The sequence below is a fragment of the Fundulus heteroclitus genome, chromosome 5 (assembly GCF_011125445.2).
Source record: "Fundulus heteroclitus isolate FHET01 chromosome 5, MU-UCD_Fhet_4.1, whole genome shotgun sequence".
Lineage (NCBI taxonomy): Eukaryota > Metazoa > Chordata > Actinopteri > Cyprinodontiformes > Fundulidae > Fundulus > Fundulus heteroclitus.
The window spans coordinates 16,658,201-16,682,563 of record NC_046365.1 but is presented as its reverse complement, the minus strand read 5'-3'; the positions used below and the strand labels follow the sequence as shown (position 1 = coordinate 16,682,563).

Genomic DNA, 24,363 nt, shown 5'->3' with positions numbered 1-24,363 from the left:
GTTCCATTTATAATACTATCATGTCCTGTGATCCAAACATCACTCTATCACTCGCGCAGTCCTTAATGAGACAATCTTACCATTACATTTTCCAAGACACAATGCAGTCTAAAGGTCATTTGAGTATAGCGTCTTCAAGAAGGGACAGGGCAGACTGGACATCTTGAGGAAGCTTAGGTCCTTCAGTGTTTGTAGCAAGATGCTGCAGATATTTTCTGTTGTGTGTTTTCTCTTCTTATCTGTTAGGGCAGCATCAGATGCAATTGGCTTGAAGAAGCTCAACAGACTAATAAAGAAAGCCGACTCTGTTCTGGGGAGCCCTCTAGAGACTATTGAGATGATTTTACACGGAGACATTCTTCATAAATGAAGACAACCCTGAGCATCCTCTTCATCAGATTGTCATACCACAGCAGAGTCTTCAGTGAGAAGCTTCTCCACATCTGTAAGACGGACCGCTGCACGAAATCCTTCCTGCATACAGTCATCGGCATCTATAACATAAGTTATACTAGCATTTCAATTTCCGTTGGGATTAATAAAGGATATATTTTAATTGAATACTAAATAAGTAAATACACAATACACGTGAACATTTCTGCAAAGGGAAAAGCTTTTACCAAGATTTTAGGTCAGGCTGTTTTCTAGTTTGTAGCTTCCATTAAAGTATAATTCTGCCCATAAAGTTATACCTCCAACAGAGTTACACATTGAGATCTAACTTTACACATTTACCATTGGGGTAACTGACATTCACAAAGCAAAGACGCTTGCACAGATTTTACTCCAGACACCCAGTGGTAGTTGGCCTTCACGCAGATACCAAATCAGAGCCTAGCACTATGTTTATATATGAGTGCTTGGTTAGATGCGGCTCTTCCGACAGGAATGAAGTAGATCTGGGTCTAGGCTGGGTAAAGGATGATTTTGGGATAGATCTGCTTGCACATTCCTGAAACCTGTTACAAGCTCATCTTACAAATCAAAGGGGAAAGGGTATCATTAAAGTCTAGGTGTCTAACATGCAAATTTAGGTTTGCAATTTGGCCAAATTCAAAAACAAGCCGAAATGTATTCCCTCAGCCATCCAAATAATAGAAATCAGGTGTTCTAATTACTGTTATGGCCACAAGTGTTTAACATCAAGCTGCAGGCATGCAGACACTTTCTACAAACATTTGTTAAAGAATGGCTCGCTCTCAGGAGCTCAGAGAACTCCAGCGTGTTTCTGTGATGGGATCCCAGCCATGAAATATTCTAAAGTCAAAATGGAATATTTTATATATCATCCACCATAACTTCACACTTCAGAAAGTAGATGCATACTTTAAATGTTGTGTCTTCAACATAAATTACGGGAAATCAAAGGCATGTTTTTGGGGTTTTTTGACAGAGTTGCAAGCCAATGTGAATGAAAAGGCCAAATAAAACCTAGAACTGACACATACAGTATTAAGGGGCCAAATTATGACACCACTACATTTCCCCATTGTGGACCAACAGACTGGGTTGCTTTATTATAAGCATTCAAAACTGCAGTGTTATTCAGGCTTCCGCTGGGGAGCCATAACTATATATAATTGATGCATATGGCCAAGAAATATACTTTGTTATCCATGGCAACGGGGCTGGTTTTGCCAGATTTCTCTTCTTCCTGCTTCCTTTTCACTTGTGTGTCGTAAGTAATGCAAGACAACGTGTTTGTGACTCGAGGGGTAATTTGTTTAACTGTGTGAAGAAACTAATTACTTGATAAGGACCTTTGAAATGAATACAATAACCCAATTTAAATCGTAAATGAAAATCTGCACAGCATTTCATCCGAGTTTTCTACGATCACGTTCCTCTCCCCAATGATCACCAGCGAGATGTGTCCCACAGATTAACACATAAGTTGTAACAAGTTGTGAGCTAACCACAGTGATTGCTGTAAACCAGTGCCATATAGTGAGTGTCAGGACACAACTTTGAAGTCGTCGACAGCCGGTCACATGGTTCATGTAGCCCTCAATAATCCAAACATTTCAACGCTGTTAGTTTGAGCGGCTGCTGGCGAGACAGACGGCAAAATCAACTGTTTTTCTCTCTTTTCTATTTTTCTGTTTTCGTTCGCAATTATTGATGGATAATGTGCTGTTATTGCTTCACTGACTGCATTTTATTAAAGTATTTTTTTTAGGAGTGGCAAGGACATTTATCTGTGTTCTAAATATTAGAGTGGAAATGTTATTCCCCATACAATGTAGAATACATTGGAGCTACAGATCATATTTGATAAAAATAGACTTAATGCAATAAACTGATCAATATAAAATGTCTACAATGGTTTATGATAAAGTTTTGCACGTGGAGCAAACCAAACAGGAGTAATATTGCCAATTTTACAGCTCTTTCAGTTGTTCTCGGCATGCTAACGTGGGAATGTTAGAACTTGTCCTCCAACCTTTTCTTGCTCCAGTTTACCATCAAGTCTACATCCTTCAAGTTAGCATGGATATCACTGTTTCCAGGACTCTTATATGTGCAGCAGATGTGATTTAGTCAATTTGTTTTATCTGCTATCAGATGGAAAATGAGCTGAATGGTAGAGCTGATCTAAATTTTAAAGACGTCTTAAATTACTTGGAGGAAAATATGGGGATGTAGACTGATGACCCAGGATGAACTATTTTCTGTGGAAGACACAATTATTGTATTTTTTTTTTTTTAGTACTAATGTACAAATGTACTGTTGAAAGAATTTCAATGCATGGTAAAGCCTAATTTATACTTTACCTTTCTAGATTATGATAAATCCTCTAAAGACATTAGACAAACGTCTAATGTCTTTACAAACTATACAATTTACAGTTCAATATTTCTATTCAATCAAAGTTTATTACCCAATCAAAATTCAAACTGCTGTCTAAAACTGAGATTAAACCTGTCCCAGGAAAGGTTTTGTTTATGCAGGACATTTCAGAAGAGAACCTGAATCCCAGCATGGCTATCAGTCGACATAAGCATACGGTTCTTTAAATTACTGAAAGACCATGTTTTGCTTGCAGGTTGGAAATGTTTTTATAGGTTAACAAAGTGAAGGAAAACTTCTTTTGAAGGATGAATAAAAATACTTTCACCAAGGTCTGCCCAGTGACCAAGTCCCCAAAGCTCAAGCAAGGGGTAAAGTCTGCCAAGCAACATTTTTTACCCAATGTATGCCTTTTCACCTGAATATGCCAATTTATAAATTAATAACTTCACTTTTTCTTTCTTTGTTTCCCTTTCTGATAACTGCATTTTCCTTTGGCTTAGAAATTCACATCAAATTACTCAATCTGGTGTGTAACTCCTATGTATCCTGTCTACGTGTTTTTTCTACTGTCAAGCCTAAATTTCCCCATTGTGGCACAATTAGGGTATTTCTATTCTATTCTATTCTATTCTATTCTATTCTATTCTATTCTATTCTAAAGCTTCTTAACTGCCACTGCTGACCTAAAGTGTATTGTGAAAGTATTCAAACCCTTTTTTTCATATTTTGTCAAAGTACAGCCACAAACCTTCATTTGTTTTACTGGGATTTTTTGTGGGAAAGTAAAACAAAGTAGCACTGAAGTGTGAAGTATCTAAATTTGGGGGCTTTTTCCCACCACTCTCTTCACTTCAATGTCCCTAAATAAACCCATAAATCCAACCAGCTGCCTTCAGAAGTCACCTAATCAGTACATAAATCCCATTTGCGTGTAATTTGATCTCAGTATAAATCCAGCTGTTCTGGGAAGCCGTCAAAGGGTTGTTGGAGAAGATCAGGCAACAAACATCTTAAAGAGCAAAGAACACACCAGGCAGGTCAGGGAGAGAGAGATGGAGAGATGCTGGGAAATTACTGGTGGCAGCATCAGGATCATGGGATGCATTTCTTCAGCCGGAACAGAGAAGCAGGTTTGAATTGAAGAGAAGATGGATGGACACCACGCTTTTTAGAGTTCTGTTTGCTATTTTGTTTGCTTTTGATAATTCTTTTCATTAAATTGAATTTTTTACCTTTAGATGGCAGCAATGAGCCACAACAAATTACACTCAAATAAATCCCAGTCGTGATAATTTCTTTATTAGAAATCAAACGTGCAAAAAGTGACAGATTTTATTTTGATCAAAATGATTGAGATAATTGGAGCAAGACAACGTGAGATGCCTCTTCATGTCATCGTGGCTCTTGACATAAATGCCATTGTGAACTTAGCTAGCTGCCTTGTTGTCACAGGGAGGAACCGCTGTGGACTCGGGGGGACGTGGAACCTGTTGACATATGTAGGTAACAGCGGAAAATAATGAATGACCATGCATGTGTCAGAACAGGATCACAAAAAATGACATGAAGTGAATCGTTATACCTGTGTGTCCACAGCAGACTGCCCTGCATTTTTAGATTTCACAGTCTGACGCTGCAGATAAACAGAGAGACATTCAACCCCTTCAAGTTCGAAAGCATCTCACAGACTGTCTACAGAGCACTACAAATGCTCATTCGTTAATTCTTACCCTGAACCTACGTAGCGGATCAGGCTGAACGGCAGGCTGAGCGGGAGCCTGAAAAGGAGGCTGAGCGGGAGCCTGAAAAGCCTGGAAGGGAGGCTGCTGCTGCTGCATGGCACCAGCCGCCATTCCCTAAAGGAAAAACACGAGGTCCTCACCATTCTGCTGATTAACGTTAACGAAACGCAACCATCTTTAGAGGGAAGTGAGTGATTACCATCTGAAATTGTTGAGGAGGATTCATTTGGGGCATTTGGGGAGCGCCCATCATAGGGAACTGGTACTAAACAATACAGACACAAATATGAACTGTGAAAGTGTAAAAAAAAAAACAGAGGATGAGTTTTGTGGCATTGACACGACTGCTAACCGGATTGACAGCAGCAGGGAACACATTAGGGATTGGAGCTCGAACAGCAAAGGCAGGAAGTCCAGGAACAAACTGTGAGAAGGACATAAATGAAAATATATTCAACATGTGACATAACTTTGTGTCAAACTAACAATTTTATGAGCTTCTGGACTGACCTGAGCAAATGGAGGCTGCCCAACTAAACCCATTCCACCTCCAGCTACCAGAGGTGGGTTCAGACCTCCAGCCATCATCCCGTTAAGCATCCCAGCATTCATAGCTGCCAACAGTTTTGCTGTCTACAAGAAAAAACAGATTTTTTTTATTGTCTGTAGCCAATTATATCACAAATCAGGCTTTGATTCATACTGTTTGTTTCTCACCTTGCCTCCACTGACCTGCAGGAGATTAGAGGAAACAAAAAAAAAAGATGTTGCGATGGAGTGTAACAGAAAGACAGCAGAAACTAAAGAGAGAGATGTAGACAGACGGTACTTACGCTGGAGACGACCGCCACAAATACAGTGAAGAGAAGAAACTTCATTTTTGCACCTCGAAATCTGCAAAAAGCACTCTTCCTTCAGGTGTTGGAGGAGAACTGTAACTTTTTTGCTTTGGGAGCACCTTTTTATGGGTCCCAGAGATTATTGCGAACCAATTAGAAAGAAGAAAAGTGCTAATTTTGCACTCTGCATTTGTCACCTGTGTGTCATGGGAACTTGGGAAATGACATCTTCATTATGAAAAGCTTTAAGGAATGGTAAAAGTCACAAGTTACCTTTTTTTTTTAAAAAAGATTTTACCTCGGTCACTATTGTTCATTCACGCGGGTGAATGACCACAAAAAGATGACGGAGCGATTTAGTGTCTCACCGGGAAGCTTTAGGGGTTTGCGGACGGCACTGACTTACAAACCATTAAGAACCCTTTAAATGTTGAGGATTGTGGTTTCAGCAGGAAAACAGATGACAACGTCGTAGCTTTGTATCAGAGCAAGAAAAGCTCATTTATACGTCTACTTAAAGTGGATTGTAAAAACATTTATACGTCTAACCCTTTCCTTTATTTTGTCATGCTGCAACCACAAATTCAGTGTACTCTTTTTTTCTACTTTATGTGACAGATCAACACAAAGTCCTCCATAATTGGGAAATAGAAAAGGCATGCATGGTTTTTAAAATTATTTTACAAGGAAAAACCTGAGGTGTGTCGCAAATAGTTGTATTTGGCCTGCTTGAGTCAATGCTGTTTAGAACTGTCAGCTCCAAACGGAGGGACTTTTCATTTCAAGTCTTTTGTCATATTTTAGTGTCCTCTTAGCACATTTATAGATTAATCACATCCCTATTGCCCCCCATTTCTTATCTTATCTTATCTTATCTTATCTTATCTTATCTTATCTTATCTTATCTTATCTTATCTTATCTTATCTAAGAAGCTCACCATGAACAATCTGCACCAATTAGGGCCATCTTGTGTTCCACCAAGACTCAATAATTCATTGAAATTTTACCTGGAACCCCAATAACTGTTGAAGGAGCTGTATTTAGTATGTGGTATTAGAACTATTATACAAGTACAAAATAATCTGCAAGCAACATAACTTTTATATCATGACTTTCAGAAGTCGGAAACGGACAATATTCAGCAGTTTATTCAATTTAATAGTTCACGGTTCATTTGAAACCAACTTCTGGTCAAAAAGCCTCCTCACCATACACAAAGAGGCCAGAAACAGGCCCAGCTAGGTTTCCTCCATGCTGTAACTCTCCAGCAGTGTGGAAGAAGGTGATGCGTACAGTTTTTATTTTAGTTTGTATTTTTCCTTCCATCGACTAAAACGTTCCATAGAATCACAAGTAAAGTCATAGTAGAAAAAAATATTAAAATGAATATCCTCATTCTGTGCTGTTTGACATGTTTTAGAGCAGGGGTATTCAATTAAAACTTAAAGAGGGCCACTCCGACAATATTTCATGATGCCAAGGTCCAGAAGTCCAACTATTTAACTACTTAGCATACATATGCTAAGTATATATGTATATATATATATATATATATATATATATATATATATATATATATATATATATATATATATATATATATATATATATATATATATATATATATATGGCTACGTAGTTGTATCAACATCTGCATGCCTTGATTCAAATGAAATGAATTCAGTCTTATTCAAGAATCTTTTGACAATATTTTTTGTTTTGAAAAATGGAGCTGAACATCCATTCTAATTTCTGATGTTCCCTAATTTACTGAGTAAAGTTATGATGTCATGTACACAAAAAACAAGCATAACAATAATATTGTGCACGCTCTGAAGTGTCTGACTTAAAAAAAGCAAATGGAGGAAAGCTGGATTTTCTGTTTTATGTTTCCCATCTGGACTCAGCTGTCTCAAACTTTTAAATGATTTAAATTCAGAACACATTTAATAACAGAAAATTTTTGGACAATCATATTTTTTCTTTTACTTTCAGTGAGAGAAGTGAGCTCTTGCTTGCCCTGCCAGGATTTTGAACCTGGGCTTGAATGGCGTCAGAGCTATTCTCATGCATGTGTGGATGTTTACATTTATCTCCTTCATAAAACTCCAAAATTTAGAGTTTTATGAAGAAGATAAATCTAAACATTTCGAGGAGGAGCCGAAGGCAGGCAAGCCAAACCGAGAAAGGTCAGTGGAACTGAGCCTTATGCGTGGCGGACGACTAGCAGAGCACATCATCTGCATAGTATAACATAGGGCGGCAGGATCATGCTGTGGGAGTACATTTCTTCAGCAAGGATGGGAAGGCTGCTCAAAGCTGGAAGATGGAAGATAACCTGACCCTAGCCAAATGAATTTCGCTCCATCTAGCTCCACTCATCCATCTGGAACAGATCCATAGGAATTGCCTTTTTTGAAGGCTGGGCCTTATCAAAAATCCTTGCATATGATTGGATAAGCCACTTGTCTGTCATCTTTATCAACGTGCTATTTCAACCACTCACACCGAAGCTAACCCGTGACGCTGATGAGAGTGATGCAGGAAAAAACAAAACTTGCCAAAATCCGGTCGGGAGAAGGGCGAAAACATGGTTTCCACCAACAAAAGCCTTCAGAGACGTTCTCTGATGTTCTTTTAATGAAACAATATCAGGTAGATTAGACAACACAGAAGAAGTAGCAGCATCAATGTTAACACTTGCTTCCTCGACGAGCCGCCATTGCTATCAAAACAGTCTCACGTCACGGTCGCTTCTCCGCTACGTCACATCTATGAAACTCCAGCCCTGCGTCCTGATTGGCTGGACAATAAAATTAGTTGAAGAAATCACTCTCTATGGGAGAGGTCCCAGATGGATGTGAGTGAAGCTAGACGGAGCTAAGCGGAACGAAATTCATCTGGCTCGTCAGGTTAGATGGAAGATACATGGAACCAAATAGATGGTAATCCTGGAAGTAAACTTGCCGAAGGCAGCAAAAGATATTAAGGCTTGGGAGGCAGCAGGAGAAAATCCCTAAACCACCAGAGGTGGAGGAATTGTTTAGATCAAAGCACATTTAATTCATGTATTTATGTATTTTGAATAAACGATGAAATAAAAATGGCTTAGATGTGCCAGTTAACACAAGTGGTTAGAAAAGGAGCATGTTGAAGATAGAAAAACCAATGGCTCCATCATACCTCTCATACACTTTAACTTACAATCATTAATGTCTCCACACATGAGTTAAACCCTTAAAATATTCCCACGTTGGTCAAAAGCTAAACTCTTAATCCCCCTAGATCCCAGTACATTCAAGTATTAGAACAATCAAGTCATAGTCCAGTCCTCAGTCCAGTTGCCAGACTTGAAAACTGCTGTTAACAGACACTCTTAATCCAATCTGACTGGCTTTGAGCTTTACACGAGGAAGAATGGGCAAATAGTTCAGGTTCAAGACCTGTAAAGCCGGTAGAGAGACACCCCAAAAGACGGAACAGCTTTAATTACAGTTAAAGGTGAATCTCAAAAGTATTGACTTAAACAGGGTAAATAAAAATGGATGCCATGCTTTCTGGACTTTTATTTGAAAAAATCTTTGGAAACAAAGTATGATTTTTCCTTCCACTTCACAGTTAGTTTGTTGCTTTGCACTGGTTTCTAGCACATAAAAATCCAATAAAATACGCTGAAGTTTCATGTTGTAACAATAGAAAGTAAAAACAACCTGTATATTAAAGGGAGATGAATATGTTAGAAAGGCGCAAGATATCCGTCACGCACACCTCCGAGCTCGTGAGTCACTTTGATCAGAATGACTGAACAATTACCTGAAACACCTAAACCCATCGTCAGATCATCATAACTGAATTTAGATTTATAGCTGCCATTAAAACATTACAACTAGGACATCGAACTAAAATTCAACATTGTCGATATAAATCATAACACTCACTAATATCTTGTGATTTAATTCTGGTAATCATACGGAATAGCTTCCACGCCACGAAGCAAAATAATTTAATTAGGACTTGTGTTTATAAATACCTAACTTATATGCACTTAAACCAAAAAGGGTAAGAAAAAAACATGATATAATTTCTCCATTACTTCTAGGAGCTTTGACAGGCTGTTCATCTCAGCATATTGTGATCATTAAATGTATTTCCTGCATATAGCTGACTCTCTTTTTTTTTTTTTTTTTTGCTCTCATCCACAGACTGTCTGGGAACAGTTTCTTGGCTGCTGACTAGGCTGCCCACAGTAACATACGTAAACACCATGTGGGAAGTCTGGTCTGGACATTTAATTACACACCGCGGTCGTGTTCCCTGAGAGGATTTTTTTTTTTTCTCTTGCTTGGAGGTTTACTTTGTGAAAACTGGTCTTTCCCCGAGTGAATATAATAATTTCTCTCATGTAGGAGATTGGATTGCTTGTTTTTATCCCGTCATGGCCTTTAATCAGCAGCACTCAGTTACCCTGCTAAGCAGTGATGTAAATGTTGTGGCGTGTTTGCTTTTCAAGCTCAGAGAGCCAAATGACCAGGTTTCACGCTGAGAATACACTGGAAATAGAAGTTTGTGTATATATTTACTCAACTCTGATAAAAATAAACCATGGTGAGTTGCTATTTTTTTTTTTTTTATTTAATTGGGTATACCTTGAGAGACAGATTAAATGTAAACAAAACAGTCGACAAAGTCTCAGCACTTGAAATTTCAATCAATTTATTGACCAGTAGTTATGATAACAATTATTTCTTAAGATCACAATTTCTGAATGCTGTTTATATGACAGATCTGAGAGTATAAAGGTTGCATCAGTCAGAGCAGCATGGTCTCATCACTGCTGCTTCTCCTCTGTGTCCATCCCGGAGCATTCTTCCTCCTCTTCCTCCGCCTCGGCTTTCAGAGAGGGAGACTGCGTTCTCCGAAGACGAGCTGCCACTGAACGCTGAAACCTCAATCTTCCTCTGGCCTGCGCGCCGCCGCCGCCGCCGGTAGCAGCCACGCCCAGCTGCTGCTGCTGCTGCTGCTGCGGCTGGTTGTTGGGCCCAGACACCGAGAACATCTGAGGGCCTACTCCGGCGTTATTCTGGGGCGCCGCAGCGAGCAGCACCACTGGCCCACCCCCGGCTTGCTGATCCAGCTGCAGATTCCCGTTTGCTCCTCCGCCCTGTCCCACAACAAAGGTCCCACCCTGCAGGAGAGCTGAAATGGGAATTAGCTGCTGCAACGGGGGCTGACCGGGGTTTCCTATTGGCTGGATGAAAAGTGACCCACCAAGTTGGACGAGGCGCGCCATGACGGCCTCACCGGCCAGCGGAACTCCGTTTTGAGCATTGGCCACGTTCCCGGCGGCTGCAGCACCCCCGCCATTGTTTTTTGCTCCCCCTTTGAGGAGGTCCTCAGCACTCCCCGAGGACGCACCACCCTGCACCACGACAGCCAGAGTTGGAAGAATAACCCAGAGCACGCGGAACATGTTTATTGTCAGCCACGGCAGACGGTCAGCAGGTAACCGGCTGCCTCCCGCTCGGCTTATAAAGAGAGAGGCACATTCAGAGGTCAAGCACAAACGTCCAATCAGAATGCAATAATTTATCAGGGGGAAAACAACAACACGCTGCTATCACCGTGACTAAGGTTTCTCCTTTTCTGTTTGTTGCTTTACAGAGGACCATTATTTAGGATTTAGAGGTAAACCAAAACCACCGATGAGTGACTTGCATTTCCAAGCCTATTGTTGCTGAAGACACACAGTCGTGTCATGCAGTCAAGCAGAAAACTCAACAGCTCTAAATCAGTTATTAAAAAAAAAAAACTCCAGACTAAAATGAATTTTGATTTTCAAATCTTAATCTTCACAGTCTGCAAAACTCAGTTACTGAGTTCACGTCATAAGGGCTAACAGCAAGATAAATAAGTGAGTAAGATGCATCGGCACAAGAGAGGAAGTCCCGAGACCTTTCTGTTGCCGAGTTATCCAAAAATCAGCTCAGCGTTGTCGACAAAAGACTCCAAGACTTTGATTCAACGATACAAAATACAAGTAAATCCCACCGAGGAAAAAATGTGTGTAAAAGGACTCAAACAGAGCTTATCATTACTCTATTCTGTCCGCTAATACCTTATATGATAAGTACATGGAGTAGATAAGTCGGTTTGTTATGGGTGCATCATTTGGTAAGTTAAACAACGATTTAACATAAAATAGCAAGAGAAACTGGAAAACTGACTGCGGCATTTTGTTTTGCTGTGGTTGTAAATGTCTCCCGCGAGTCGAAGCATCTTGTGTGTCTGAATAGAAATCGTCCAAAGATAAAAGTATAAACTGGTGCCACCCAAGTGTGAAAACAACTTTATTTCTGGACAACTGAGGAACACAGGTCTTTTTTATTTTTTAATAATGACAGGATACACAAAAATATTCTATATCTTTTTGTGATTTTTTTTTTCTTTTTCTTTTTTTTTCTTTTTTGCAGCCAATTCAGCTTTTACTTAAAATCACAAGACATTTACCACATTCACTACCAGGTTCAGTGAAACGGTTACACATTCACAGTAGTATTACAAAGCAATGGTTTGAGGAAACACTAACTTTTAGTTATTTGAGTTATTGATTCTACTCTGAATATCTCTACGCATGTTATTTTAAACCCAGCATCACATACTGTACAAAGTCTCCTCTGTTAATAAGTCAACTTTACCCCCGTGTGGAATTGATTAGAAAACATTTTCTGAAGTATGCCAGTTGAACACAAACCTAATCCTCTCAGAAAGAGTTTTCCAAGTGACAAATTCCCAATTTAAATGACCAAACCTAGCCCAACAACAGCAATAATCATAAATGCTTGCTTTTAAAGCAGGGAAGGGTTGGGGTTACAGACCGTTTTATTCCTTTAACCTCATGATAAACAGGATATCAAAAGTTAAAGTGATGCGTGGAAGTTTCCTTTTAAAGTTTCCAAAAGCATGTGCGGCAGAGGAGAGCAGAGATGAAGCTCAGAAAAGCAGGTTGACGTCCATATCCTCTGTGGAGAAACAGGTTTGAAGGAAATGTGAGCAGCTTTGAAATACCAGCAGCCGTTCATGTATTGTCAGTAGACCGAGGAGAGGTTTGCATTTCCAGATAAACAACACATCCATTATTTATTTTTTACCAAACTAAGAGGAAAATGTTTGTGACGTCGTCACCACAGCCGTGTTCAGACCCCGCTGAATCGGTCTGAAATGAATATATGAGCTGATAGTAGATGATTTAGTTTCATCAGTGATTCCGCTCTCACCATCTTTGATGCCAAAGCAGGAGGTCCACTCTTTCAAGGTAACTTGTTTGTCCTTGTCAGCGTCGCACTCCCGGAAGAAGAGAGAGGTGCAGTGCTCCATCGGCACCAGGGGGACCCTGAGTGGGGCCAGCTCTGAGTGGGACAGGACCCTAAAGAGAACGAGCAGTAGGGAGATTTTCATAAAGAGGGCTGGATGGATAGAGCAAGGCTGTTTCTGTGATACCTTTACATGTTGGATTTTGATCATATTTTGGATGTTGACATGCGTTTTCCTAATATCTAGATTAATAGAAAGTTTAATTAAATTGAACACCTTCTATTAGCCTTAGTAGAATATTAATAATCAGTGTTGATTGATAATCATTACTCTAAATAACAGCCAACAATTACCCAGTAAGAAAGATCCAGAGGATACACTACATTGTGGTTTTCTAACTCATTCATTCTGAGATCAAGACAAATTGTTTCTCAGTATGAATCAGACTGGAGAAACAAAAAGGATCATTTTTAATTTCTAAAACCAAATATTTTTTTTACTTTTTCATTGTTTGTGTTCTGGTTCCAATCATCTGGGAGTCCAGCACAGGTGGTGGAGATGTACCTGTCAGAGGGATGCTGATCCAGCTGAGCAAACTGCCAGTGCACCGGATAGATGTACATGTTGTAGTTCTTTTCAAAGTCCAGTGCCAGAAGCTCAACAGAGTGATTTCCAGCCTGAAGGCGCCGCTCATTCTCAGAGATTTTCTTCACCTACAAACAAAGAAGGACAAGCAGATCACGTACAAACAAGCAACAAATCTGTAGCTGGTGTTTCTCACACGTTAAATAAATCATTAAAGGTCGGTCAAAAACAACATATTCTTCAGCTTGTTGCAACACAAATGACTTGGTGATTCTAAAAGGTCCATGAAACCGCAGAAGGTTTCTATTATTTTTCATATACTGTACCTTTGTCATTTATAAATGGTAAATTGTACTTTTATAGTGCTTTATTAAGTCTGACAACCCCAAAGTGCTTTACACTAACATCAGTCATTCACACCCTGACGGTGGTGAGCTATGTTAGTAGCCACAGCTGCCCTGGGGCAGACTGAGAGAAGCAAGGCTGCCATGCACTTGACTGAGACAGTCAGAGTGGGGGATTGAACCAGCAACCCATCAGTTACAGGACAACCTCCCTAACTCTTGCGCCACTGTCGCAAGAGCGAGAATTTCCTAAGTTTCAGGTGGGTGACTAAATACAGAGTATGTCAGTTAAACAACTGCATCTTTACATGAAGTGACAAGACGTGTTTTATTTATTCAGAAGGCTTTTTTAGCCAAAGTTAATCTGAAAATAACATGACAGATGACCGCTTTCAGGCCTAATTTGCATCTGCATTCTTACATACGTTTCACATCTCATCACTGGAGATCAGTTTCTGTTTCTCAGGGAGGGGAAAATAAAAACGTCTGCTGCTGCTTCATTTCTTTTCCTTTTAGGCCTTATTTCATCTTCAGATTTATCAGAATTCTGCTCATCTCCGTCTTGGTTCCACTGTTGCCGCCTACAGTTATTATTCAACAAACTAGAATAGCAAACTGATGAGGCACTGAAATGCACTTTGACCTGTAAACAAAACACGTCACACTCCAGTTTTGAAAAATGTAGGTGTTGTACCCTTACTTAATTCAAACTAGAATAGCATACCGATGAGGATTTATTCATTAATTAAGCCTACAACTAGATTCAAGTTTCATCAAAGGCAGGACTTCCGCCCAGCCTCTCTCTCTTAGGTAAAATTAATTACGGTAATGTGCAGCAAGCACTGACGCTTTGTTTTCGTTTTACACTTGGAGCATCCCCAATGAAGTCTCACTCTGCTGACTTTATGCTCAAACAAACTAAATTCTGATTCAGAACTTCATCAAATTGATATTTCATCTTTTACGCAAACTTGTTTTGAAGTTTTCATGTGAACAGTTTCAAACATGCTCATTTCAATCTGCCTTCATGCTTTCAGTGCAGCTGTCAGACAAATTTGTCTTGGCTGCCTTTGATTTGTTCAGAGCATGCAGTTATTGTAACAATACACACTCCAATCACTGCTTCTTTCATTTAAACTTGAAGGCTTCTAAAATAAAATTGATCATTAGTATTTATTTGATTCTCTCCTTTCAACTCATTCAGACTTTCCCCTGTGTTTACTGTCCGCATTAAGCCAGCTCTTCATAATATGTACATCACGTTTCTCAGAGCTTTTCCAGAAAAAATAACAAATGCTGAAAGTGTAGAAGAACATTCTGTGCAAAGCTTTCCCAATGTATGATCTGCAGAGGTGGGTAGTAACTAATTACATTTACTCAGTTACATGTACTTGAGTAACGTTTTGAACATAATTAACTTTTAGGAGTAGTTTTACTGTGCTGTATTTTTTACTTTTACTTGAGTAATACTATCAAGAAGTATCGTTACTCTTACTTGAGTAAAATTTCTGGCTACTCCGCCAACTGTGAGTAACTTCACTGACTAAAGAACATACTAATTTTAACCAAAAATGCACCAGACACACACCTTCAGTTTATGGTAAAGTGAGAATTCTTGTTTGTACACCAGATTTGTTGTTTTAATGTGATTTTCTATCTGCTGACCTCGTTGAGCCATTTGGAGGTCAGGTGAACATACAGTAAACAGTAGATATCATTTTTGGAAGTATTGTTCTAACTTACTGTAAGTACCTACCTGTTGTAAGTATTGATTTGTAATCGTGTAATTTTTGTATATTATACTATTTTAATCTTTAAAATACCTGAATTTGCACACAGCTTTTTATATTTTTGTCTACAAGACCACATAATTTGTAATATTAAATCCAATGTCAGATTAGTTACTCGGTACTTGGGTATCCTTCTTTCCGAATACTTTTTTTTACTCTATCTTGATTTATTTCTTGGTTGGTGACTTTTTACTTTTACTCGGGTAAAAATATGTTGAAGTAGTGCTATTCTTACTCAAGTTCACTTTTGGCTACTCGACCCACCTCTGATGATCTGCTGCTCATAGAACAGGCAAAAGGCCTGTTCTATGAGCAGCAGATCTATGTGTCTGTTTGAGTGTTCTTGTCCAAAATCTTTTGCACACACCCTCACCCTATTCCAATGATGAGGGTTAGGTCTTGTAAACTTCTTTTAAATATTAAAAATTAACACGTTAACTTGCCCAGCCTTAATATATATATATATATATATATATATATATATATATATATATATATATATATATATATATATATATATATATATATATATAAAAGCAACATTGTTTAAAAGAAGTTTACAAGACCTAACCCTCATCATATATATATATATATATATAAATATATATATATATATATATATATATATATATATATATATATATATATATATATATATATACTGTATGTATCTTCTATCCCTTCTTTACCTTTTCACAGAGAAAATGTTGGTCAGGTGGATGCAGTTACTGTAAAAGCTTACTCAGGCGTGTGTCTTACTCTGAAACGCTGTTTTGGGGTGAGGAAGCCCGGTGATGTGGAGTCATGCTCATAGAGCTGCAGAAGCACATTTTTCAGCCAATCCCTCATCCGCAGAGGAAACTGGACCAGTTCGTTCTTCACACACGGCGGTATTACTGAGAGAGCAAGATGCATAATAACAATACAATAATTAGTCAAAGTGTTTTTCCCCAACAATTTTTAAAATGTTTTGCTTCAACAAAAACCTGTCCAGGTCTCACATTTGCATGGGCCAGTGTAGTCCAGATGAAGCTTGTTGCCTCTCTTTGTGCCCTCCAGTTTGCATTTGGTAGCAAAGAGCTCGCAGGTCGTATCATACGTTTTGTTGTCTGTCCCACAAACCTGAACGGAAATAAAAAAAAAAAACGCCACGGATTAGGCTCTGCAGCTGAAACAGGCGACATTTTACACCTACTTACCTGTTCAAATGTATTCACGCTGGGCGGGCACTCTAGTGGCTCTTGACACACACATCCAGGTTTACCATCCGCATTCAGTTTGCATGTTTTTCCACGCTTGCAGCGGAAATTGTCACACGGATCTAGTAGAAAGAGCAAACATTGTGCACCATAAATCAGAATGACAGCAAAATTGCTCCTTTTTCTGACGGGTTCTTCTTGTGGGAACAAGTGAGCAGTCGCCAGTCTGCATCACCTGCTGCATTCCTCTGTCATTAGAGCTGGTACAGTGATTAAATTCAACCTGATCTGCCTCATTCACTCCTTAAGCCTGCAGAGCTGTGTTTTGGTAGTGACTGGGAAGTAATGTGGGCACTATTCATGTGGAAGTAGGAGCAAAGTGGCCCGGTCAGCGGATTCCCCTGTGAGATTGTTGGGATTGGGCATTAGTCACTGGATGGTGAACGCTGTTTGTCAGAGACCACGGAAGAAATGTTATTTCCAAGGACGAACGCTATTTTATAGTTCATTTTGTCTTTCATCATGATACATTTTAATTTATAAAGTTTTAATATACAAGTAACTCAATTCAACTTGTATGCAAAAACTTGAGTATCACATTCCGCTTGAATGTAATTCTGTTTTTTAACAATTTCATCCGTGTTTTTAAGATTATAAAACAAATTTCTATCTTCTAGGATTTCTGTCTTTTAAAAGGTTAAAATAAAAAAACACATTTATAATAAACAGATGAAAAGGGATAAAAAATACAAGAGAATTTTTCATAAAAAAATTATGCAAGTCTGTATAATTTTAGTTTCTGCAATTTTAGATATCTGTGAGGCATGAACAAGTGGATTGTAATATTTAGATGTTTACATTTATAAAAAGAAACAGAAATGCCAAATGTTAGATGCAGTGGCTTTAGTGCCCCCATTGGTCAAGACAACATTTTCTAAGTCAGTATCTTTGTTTACAATGAACAATTTGCCATCCATCATAAAATGTCTTGTAGAAAAGGCCAAAAGTATAATTTTTGACATGATATTATTTTTTTTTTATAAGCAAGATGTAAACAACATGCTCATTTGTGCCTTGTGTCTTTATAATATATATTAAATGTAAATGTTTGCTCACCATAATTACACGACACATAATAGATATGATTGGAAAAACCGCAAGACCGAGTAATGTTTCAATAAAAACTTTTGTGTTTTGTGAAAAGCATTCACCGCTCCGTTTTAAAGTATCTGCACTCTTATACATTCATTTCTTCTATCAGGATTTTAAGGGTTTACGTCCTCAAAACCGCGTGAATTTTAAAGAGATGTCCTCAAAACAGCATAAATTCTTTAAATTTCCATGTAAGTGACAGATCACATAAACTTGCAGCACAGAGAAGAGTTAAGTCAAAATGTAATTAATATTTCCTTCAAAATAGGAATGTTCATGTATTTTTAATCAGGATGGATACTTAAATTACATCTACAACATAACTTAACTATAGCAGTTTACCAAATCTTCTGAAAATGCTGAACTATAGTATGTTTGCCTTATTTCTTAAAGTAAAATCTTAAAGCTTAAGACATTTACTTACATCATATGTTCCAGTTGTATACCTTGTTTTTGCATACTTGTGCTAGATGTTTAGTCACATGTTTATATTTAGATAAACTAATTTGCTACTGTCATTGGCCTCTTTCAATTTCTTTCAATTCTTAAAGCTTTGCAACTACAACATTCACAACTTCAAATGCCATTGGTGAAACCTGAATTGGTTTTCCTGTCTCAACCCATTAGGTACTGGGCTGCAAAATGGGCCCCAGGTGGGATTTGTTGGTGGGTGACCAAATGGCACCATTTAAACTGCTTAAATCAGTTTGATGCAGAACCATTTTTGGTAAAAAGTGGGGCCCATATGGACCTTAAATGTGTTGTGCAACTGGTCTGGCCATTATGGGTTGTATTAGTCAACTCAAGTGGGTCTCATTCAAGAAGCCTATTATGAGCACAAGGCTCATTTAGCACACATCCAGTCTGAGCCTAATCCATATGAGGCCCACATAAATGCACTGGCTGGGAAATGACGGTTCTGTCTTCCAGCCCCTCAGTCTAACATTTAATATCTGTTACGAGCATTTTGTTTTGTTTTTCTCTCTCTATAACAAATAATAAAGCATTAAGCACAAACCTGGTGGAGTTTCTGAAAGGTGTAGGTCCCCACTAAAAGAGGATCTGGACCTAGGGTACAAATCCACTCCGGCTCTGATCTGCACTGGATTCACTCCCACTAAAGGACCCTAATGACAAATGGTTTAAAAAACATAATTTAAAAAAAATCATTAGAATGCTACTTACAAACTCAATATATTGCAGATAAAAAATATAACATGTTGTCACTTTTGATGAAAATAAGATTCTTTAGGTTAAGAGTTATATGAGCATTATGTTTTCTCTTGCTTTTGTATTATAATAAAACATTGTACTCCTCTGTCTTTTAAACCCTTGTAGGCTGTGAGGCTGTCCAGGGTGCTTTCCTTTTTTAATATTATAAGAAGATGGAGAAACTTACAAAGAAATACAATTAACAGAGTGGGTTTGAGTATTGTTCCAGAAAATTATTAATTTGGCTGTTCATGCCAATTTGCGTTAACTTTCAAGAGATCTGCAGCAAGAGTTCTGCTTAAAATTAAAAAGAGAGATTACTATTTAGCTTCCTGTTAAACCCAAGAAGTAGAGTTTAAAATGTTCCTTCTAACGTATAAAGCCCTTAACAATCAAGCTCCATCATATATCAGAGCTCTGATTACCCCGTATGTTCCTAACAGAGCACTTCGCTCTCAGACTGCAGGTCTGCTGGTGGTTCCTAGAGTCTCTAAAAGTAGAATGGGAGGCAGATCCTTTAGCTATCAGGCTCCTCTCCCAATTTTGGTCCGTGAGGCAGACACCCTGTCTACTTTTAAGACTAATCCTAAAACTTTCCTTTTTGACAAAGCTTATAGTTAGAGTGGCTTAGGTTATCCTGAGCTATCTCTATAGTTATGCTGCTATAGGCTTAGGCTACTGCCAACATCATCATGTTCTGTACATATTACAGTTGGCCCTGTCTTTCGGTGTTAAGCCCTGTTTCTCCCGTGGACAACTTTTACAACTCTTGTGCTTTTTGTGTCTCTGTTCTGTCTTCTCTAACCCCCAGTTGGTCATGGCAGATGGCCGTTCACACTGAGCCTGGTTCTGCTGGAGGCTTTTTCCTGTGAAAGGGGAGTTTTCCTCTCCTTTGTCGCTAAATGCATGCTCAGTATGAGGGATTGCTGCATAGCCAACGGCACAATGCAGGTGACTGTCCACCATGGCTACATGCACGTCCAGGAGGGGTAAATGCTAGAGGTCAATGACTGGATGCAATCTGCTGGGTTTTCTTAGATAAAAACGTTTAACTAATCTGTCTGTAATGATTCAAAGTGCCTTGAGACGACGTGTCTTCATATACTAATATATAAATAAACTGAATTGAATTTCAGGCTTTGTTTGCTCACAGCCACGACAACCTTACGATTGGATTGTATTATGATTGGATGACATTATATACATTTCAATCTAACAGGATATATGGTGTATAGTTCACTTTTTGTGTCAGATTTCTGTTCCTTGGCTATGTCACAAGATATTTTTTGATCTACCTTTATGTGTTCGTCTGATTTCTGGGAGTTTCGGTTTGAATTGTGCTATCTGAACAATCAAAATAATGGAGGTAAAACCCAAATTCACAGAACTGAGGTTGGATTTTTTTTTTTTTTCCTTGAGCCTTACTGAATGGAAAACATTGATGAGCTAGTTTAAGGACAACAATTGTACCAATACTTTACCCATTTTCCAGTCCGTTTCCTCTTTGCTTTGTGAACCACATTCTCGGTGCTGCTGCCTTCAGACTCCTGACGGTCCAGTTGGCTCTGATCTTGTGCAGGATGGGTTTCGTTCCTCTGAGGAGAGTGCTTCCTGGCTCTCTTGTTTTTCTTTTGCTTTCTTGTCTTTCTCTTAGTGAAAGCTCCACTCTCATTCTTGCCCATCTCTTCTTCCCTTTCAGGCCGCCGTGAACCAGATTTAAGCACGCCGCTGCTCTTTAATTCTCGACCGTCCACGGCTGCCTCTGGTTCTTTCTCGCTGGGCTGCTTTTCTTTTGATTTGGCTGTCGGATCCTTGTTCTGTTCAGCCACTTCTTCCCCGTCTCCTGCCTCAGGAGATTGCATGTCTTGCATGAACAATTCTTTCTGGCCCACCTCCTCCTTTTTCTGATCTTGGAGATCCTTTTCTGAAGGAGACTCTTGGTTTTCAGTTGATGTGTTAAGATCTACCTGAACAGGTATTAGTATTCCACTATCAGCAGCGTAATCCAGATCAGATGAAAGTTCTGATTCTGTGCTACCCTCTGTTTCCCCCAGCAATCCCACCGGCACGTCCCATTCAGTCAGTTTGGGGACAGGTCTTTCCACCTTGTCCTCCACTTTGCCACCTTCTTCCTCAGCGTCATCCCTCTTTTCTTCCTTATGTGTTTTCTTTTTCTCTGTTTCCAAACTGTCATCTGGCTCCTTGTCATCATTTAAAGTGACCTGACCCTCAGTAACTGCCAGTTTCATGCCATCATCCTCATCCTCTCTTGCTTCTGCTTCTGCTTCTTCATCTTCCTCCGCCTCCTTTTCCAAAAGGTCTGCCAGTTCCTCTTCACTTAATAAGACTGCAGGGGCTTTTTCTTGTTCTTCTGTCACCTCTTTATCCCATTTTTTGGCATTAGTATTATCCCCAGAACTCACTTCCTCGTCTTCCTTTTCCCGGCTGCTGGCCTCAAATGTGACCAAAGTGGGGAAGACCTGTGGCAGATTGTCCTCCACTGTGACGACATCCTTACCCAGGAGAGAGGAGAAACGTTTGGCTTAAAGTGCTTTGCAAAGGTATTCATACCGTTTCAGCTTTTTCACAATGTGTGATGTCACAACCACTAACTTTTGTATTTTATTGGTGTAATTTGTTATAAAGCAACACAAAATATGACTCAATTTAATAGTAGAAAGAAAAGAATGCCTAGGTTTTCAAAGTTTTGACAAGCACAAATCTGAATGTTGCGGCATAGCCCCTTTACTCTGATACCCCTGTGTACGGTCCAGTTCAACATATTATGTAACTCTTCAATTAAATCCACTCTTCTGCAATTTAATCTGAGTATAAATCCACCTATTCTTTAAAGACCTTAGAGATATTGGACGTTTTGAACATCTCATGGAGCTCTGTTCAGACCATCGTCTGAAAATGGAAAGATTGTAGGACAACTGCAAGCCTACCGATACGTGGCCGTGCTGCTAAACTGACAGGCTGCACAAGAGTTTTTTTAAGAGAAGCCAAAAGGAGGTGCACGATAGCTGCAGAAATCCACGGCTCAGGTGGGTCAGGACAACTCATGTTCTTGCATGACAAAAATGTACTTTTGAATAACAGAAATGAATAAAGGAAGGCTGCTGCAATAAAAAGATAGTTTTAAAATTGGCCACGCTTGGGAAAGACATAAGCATTATGGTGTATAACTTTACCTATATCATATTAGATTAAAACTGACCCTAATGGTCTATAAAGACAACACCAAGTATTGTGAAATACATTGTGGTGGCGGCATCTTCATGTTTTGGGGATTTTTTATTTTTTGTTCAGTATGGACTGGGAAGGTGTTTAAAATGTATGCAAACATAGACTTAATTTTAGGGCAATCCTAAAAGAGAACCCGTTAAAAGCTGCAATGGACTTGAGACTGGGTCAGAGGTTCACCTTCCAGCAGAACAACAACCCTAAACCTACAGCAAGAGTTACGAAGGAGTGGTTTAGAATAAACCATATGTATGTGTCAGAATGGCCTAGTCAAAGTCCAGACATAAATCCAAACAAGAATCTGTGTGAGACTTGAAAATTGCTGTTCACAGGTTGTCTTCAACCACACTGACAGATTTTTTAGCAATTTTTAAAACACATAAAATACAGTGTGTCGATGTGAAAAGCCTTCCCTAAACTTTACTATTATCCACTATTTTGTGTTGGACTGTCCCAATAAAATGTATTGATGTCTGCGGTTGTAACATCACAGAATGTGCTGAACTCTAAGTGTCATCAATACTTACAAGGCACTGCATGATACTGAAGTATCTTTTGAATAATGAAACTTTTCAGTGTTTTGTATAGTTTTTTTTTACCTTTTCTTTGGCTGAGTGCGAGGTCTTCTGCATTCCTTGACGTCTTCCATGAGATTTGCCTTTAACCTAATCACAACGGGAACATTGATCATTTATTGATTTTAACAAGCTGTGCATGTTAAAGGGATGAGTGTAATACTTTGCTACTCACACATGGAGCAAATGTTGCACCTAGTAAGAAAACGAACACCAAGCAGAGCCTCATATCTGAAACGTCACAAGAGTGAGGAAATGTCAGTCATTGAAAACATATTTAAAATTCCCAGCAAGACTGAATGTCTATGACTCTGAGAGAAAATTGAATCTTGGCGTTTATTCCCCCAAAAAGAGGCGGATGCATCTGTATGCAGCCAGCAACTTTGGTGGGCTCCACCGTTGTCATGGTTACCGGACCAGTAGATAGGCCTCGCTCTGAAAAGTCACATTCAGGGGTAAAGTAAACATCAGCAGCTACCAGACTGGAAAAAGTTGACTGAATCCACAAACTGAGTGCCAGGACGGGAAACAATAGAGACATCGGTGGTTCCGTCCAGGGGAGTTAAAGCTCTGTGGTTCAGTGAAAATACCCCTGACATGGGGGAGGGCATCAGGACTGTGTGTTTAAAAACTCACTGAACGTATTCAACTAATCAACATCTTTGGATCTTTTTTCACTTTGGTGCCAAGCTAGATTGTGGTACAAACAAACCTCCGTCAGATCACTTAGTAATACAGAAATACGCCTCACATTATTTCAACATAAATATGATCGTTTAGGGAACTATTCAATATAATATCTGTATGTTTTTCTTTTTTGAAATGTGTGCATAACTCCCCGTATGCAGCATTTTAATTTGCTTTACAGTCTATAGTATAATGGCAAATTACAATATAAACTGCACATCAGGTGTGTCTTCGTGCAAAAAAAAGCAATTTCACAAGACATGACTTTTAGTAGAGCAGGAACATTAAAATAAAAAGTCTTAAATGAGGAAACATTTAAACAAGGCCAGTAGGCACTAGAAACACACAGCAGTTTAAGTTTGTGTTTTTTAAAACATTATTTCTTTACACACCTTTAGGATGCACTGAATAAAAGGGATACAAACACTCGCAATTAGGTTTTACCTGCTTCTGGCAGTGACAAGACAAACGAGAGTCCTGCAAAAAACACCAGAACGTGCTGATGTTGAACCCGTGAAGATGTCCTTTCGTATTCAACGCTCCATTCACTGTCCACGCAAGCTGAAATGAACCACACACAGAGGAGGGTTCTTTTTTTAAGATCTTTGATGCCAATGATTTGGGAGGGTCTTTGGGCTGCACAGAGGATAACATGGAGGCACACACACTGAACTTCAGGATTGTCAGCTGCCTTAAAAGGGACATAATATTCTCCAGCGGGCAAGAAATTTAAAAACAGTATTTTGCATTTCACCTGTAACAAACAGTGAAGGTGCATTAAAAACTGCAAACGCTAAGACTGTTTGCATGTGATTAAAATGTTCAGTGCCTTTACACCAATATTCCTACAGCTTGAAATTGTTCACGTTTTGTCACATTACAAACA

The 24,363-nt window shown here is 39.0% G+C and overlaps 2 protein-coding genes across 2 annotated transcripts; both read right to left on the bottom strand.

The window, feature by feature from the left end:
* Positions 1-4,088: 4,088 nt before the first annotated feature.
* scpp9 (secretory calcium-binding phosphoprotein 9) lies at positions 4,089-5,485 on the bottom strand. Its single transcript, XM_036137024.1, has 8 exons — positions 5,370-5,485; positions 5,254-5,268; positions 5,047-5,169; positions 4,889-4,960; positions 4,736-4,801; positions 4,525-4,650; positions 4,377-4,427; positions 4,089-4,281 (listed from the first exon to the last, which is right to left on the bottom strand). The coding sequence occupies exons 1-8, from the start codon at positions 5,412-5,414 to the stop codon at positions 4,222-4,224; spliced, it is 558 nt and encodes a 185-aa protein (XP_035992917.1). The 5' UTR covers positions 5,415-5,485; the 3' UTR covers positions 4,089-4,221.
* Positions 5,486-11,381: 5,896 nt separating this feature from the next.
* Positions 11,382-24,059, bottom strand: sparcl1 (SPARC-like 1). The gene is made up of 11 exons (XM_012849845.3): positions 23,922-24,059; positions 22,966-23,021; positions 22,815-22,880; positions 20,451-21,482; positions 18,776-18,884; positions 16,606-16,727; positions 16,408-16,528; positions 16,166-16,302; positions 13,252-13,400; positions 12,651-12,799; positions 11,382-12,395 (listed from the first exon to the last, which is right to left on the bottom strand). Exons 2-11 carry the CDS (start codon positions 23,017-23,019, stop codon positions 12,367-12,369), a joined length of 1,968 nt encoding a protein of 655 aa, XP_012705299.2. The 5' UTR covers positions 23,020-23,021; positions 23,922-24,059; the 3' UTR covers positions 11,382-12,366.
* Between the last annotated feature and the right edge of the window lie 304 nt (positions 24,060-24,363).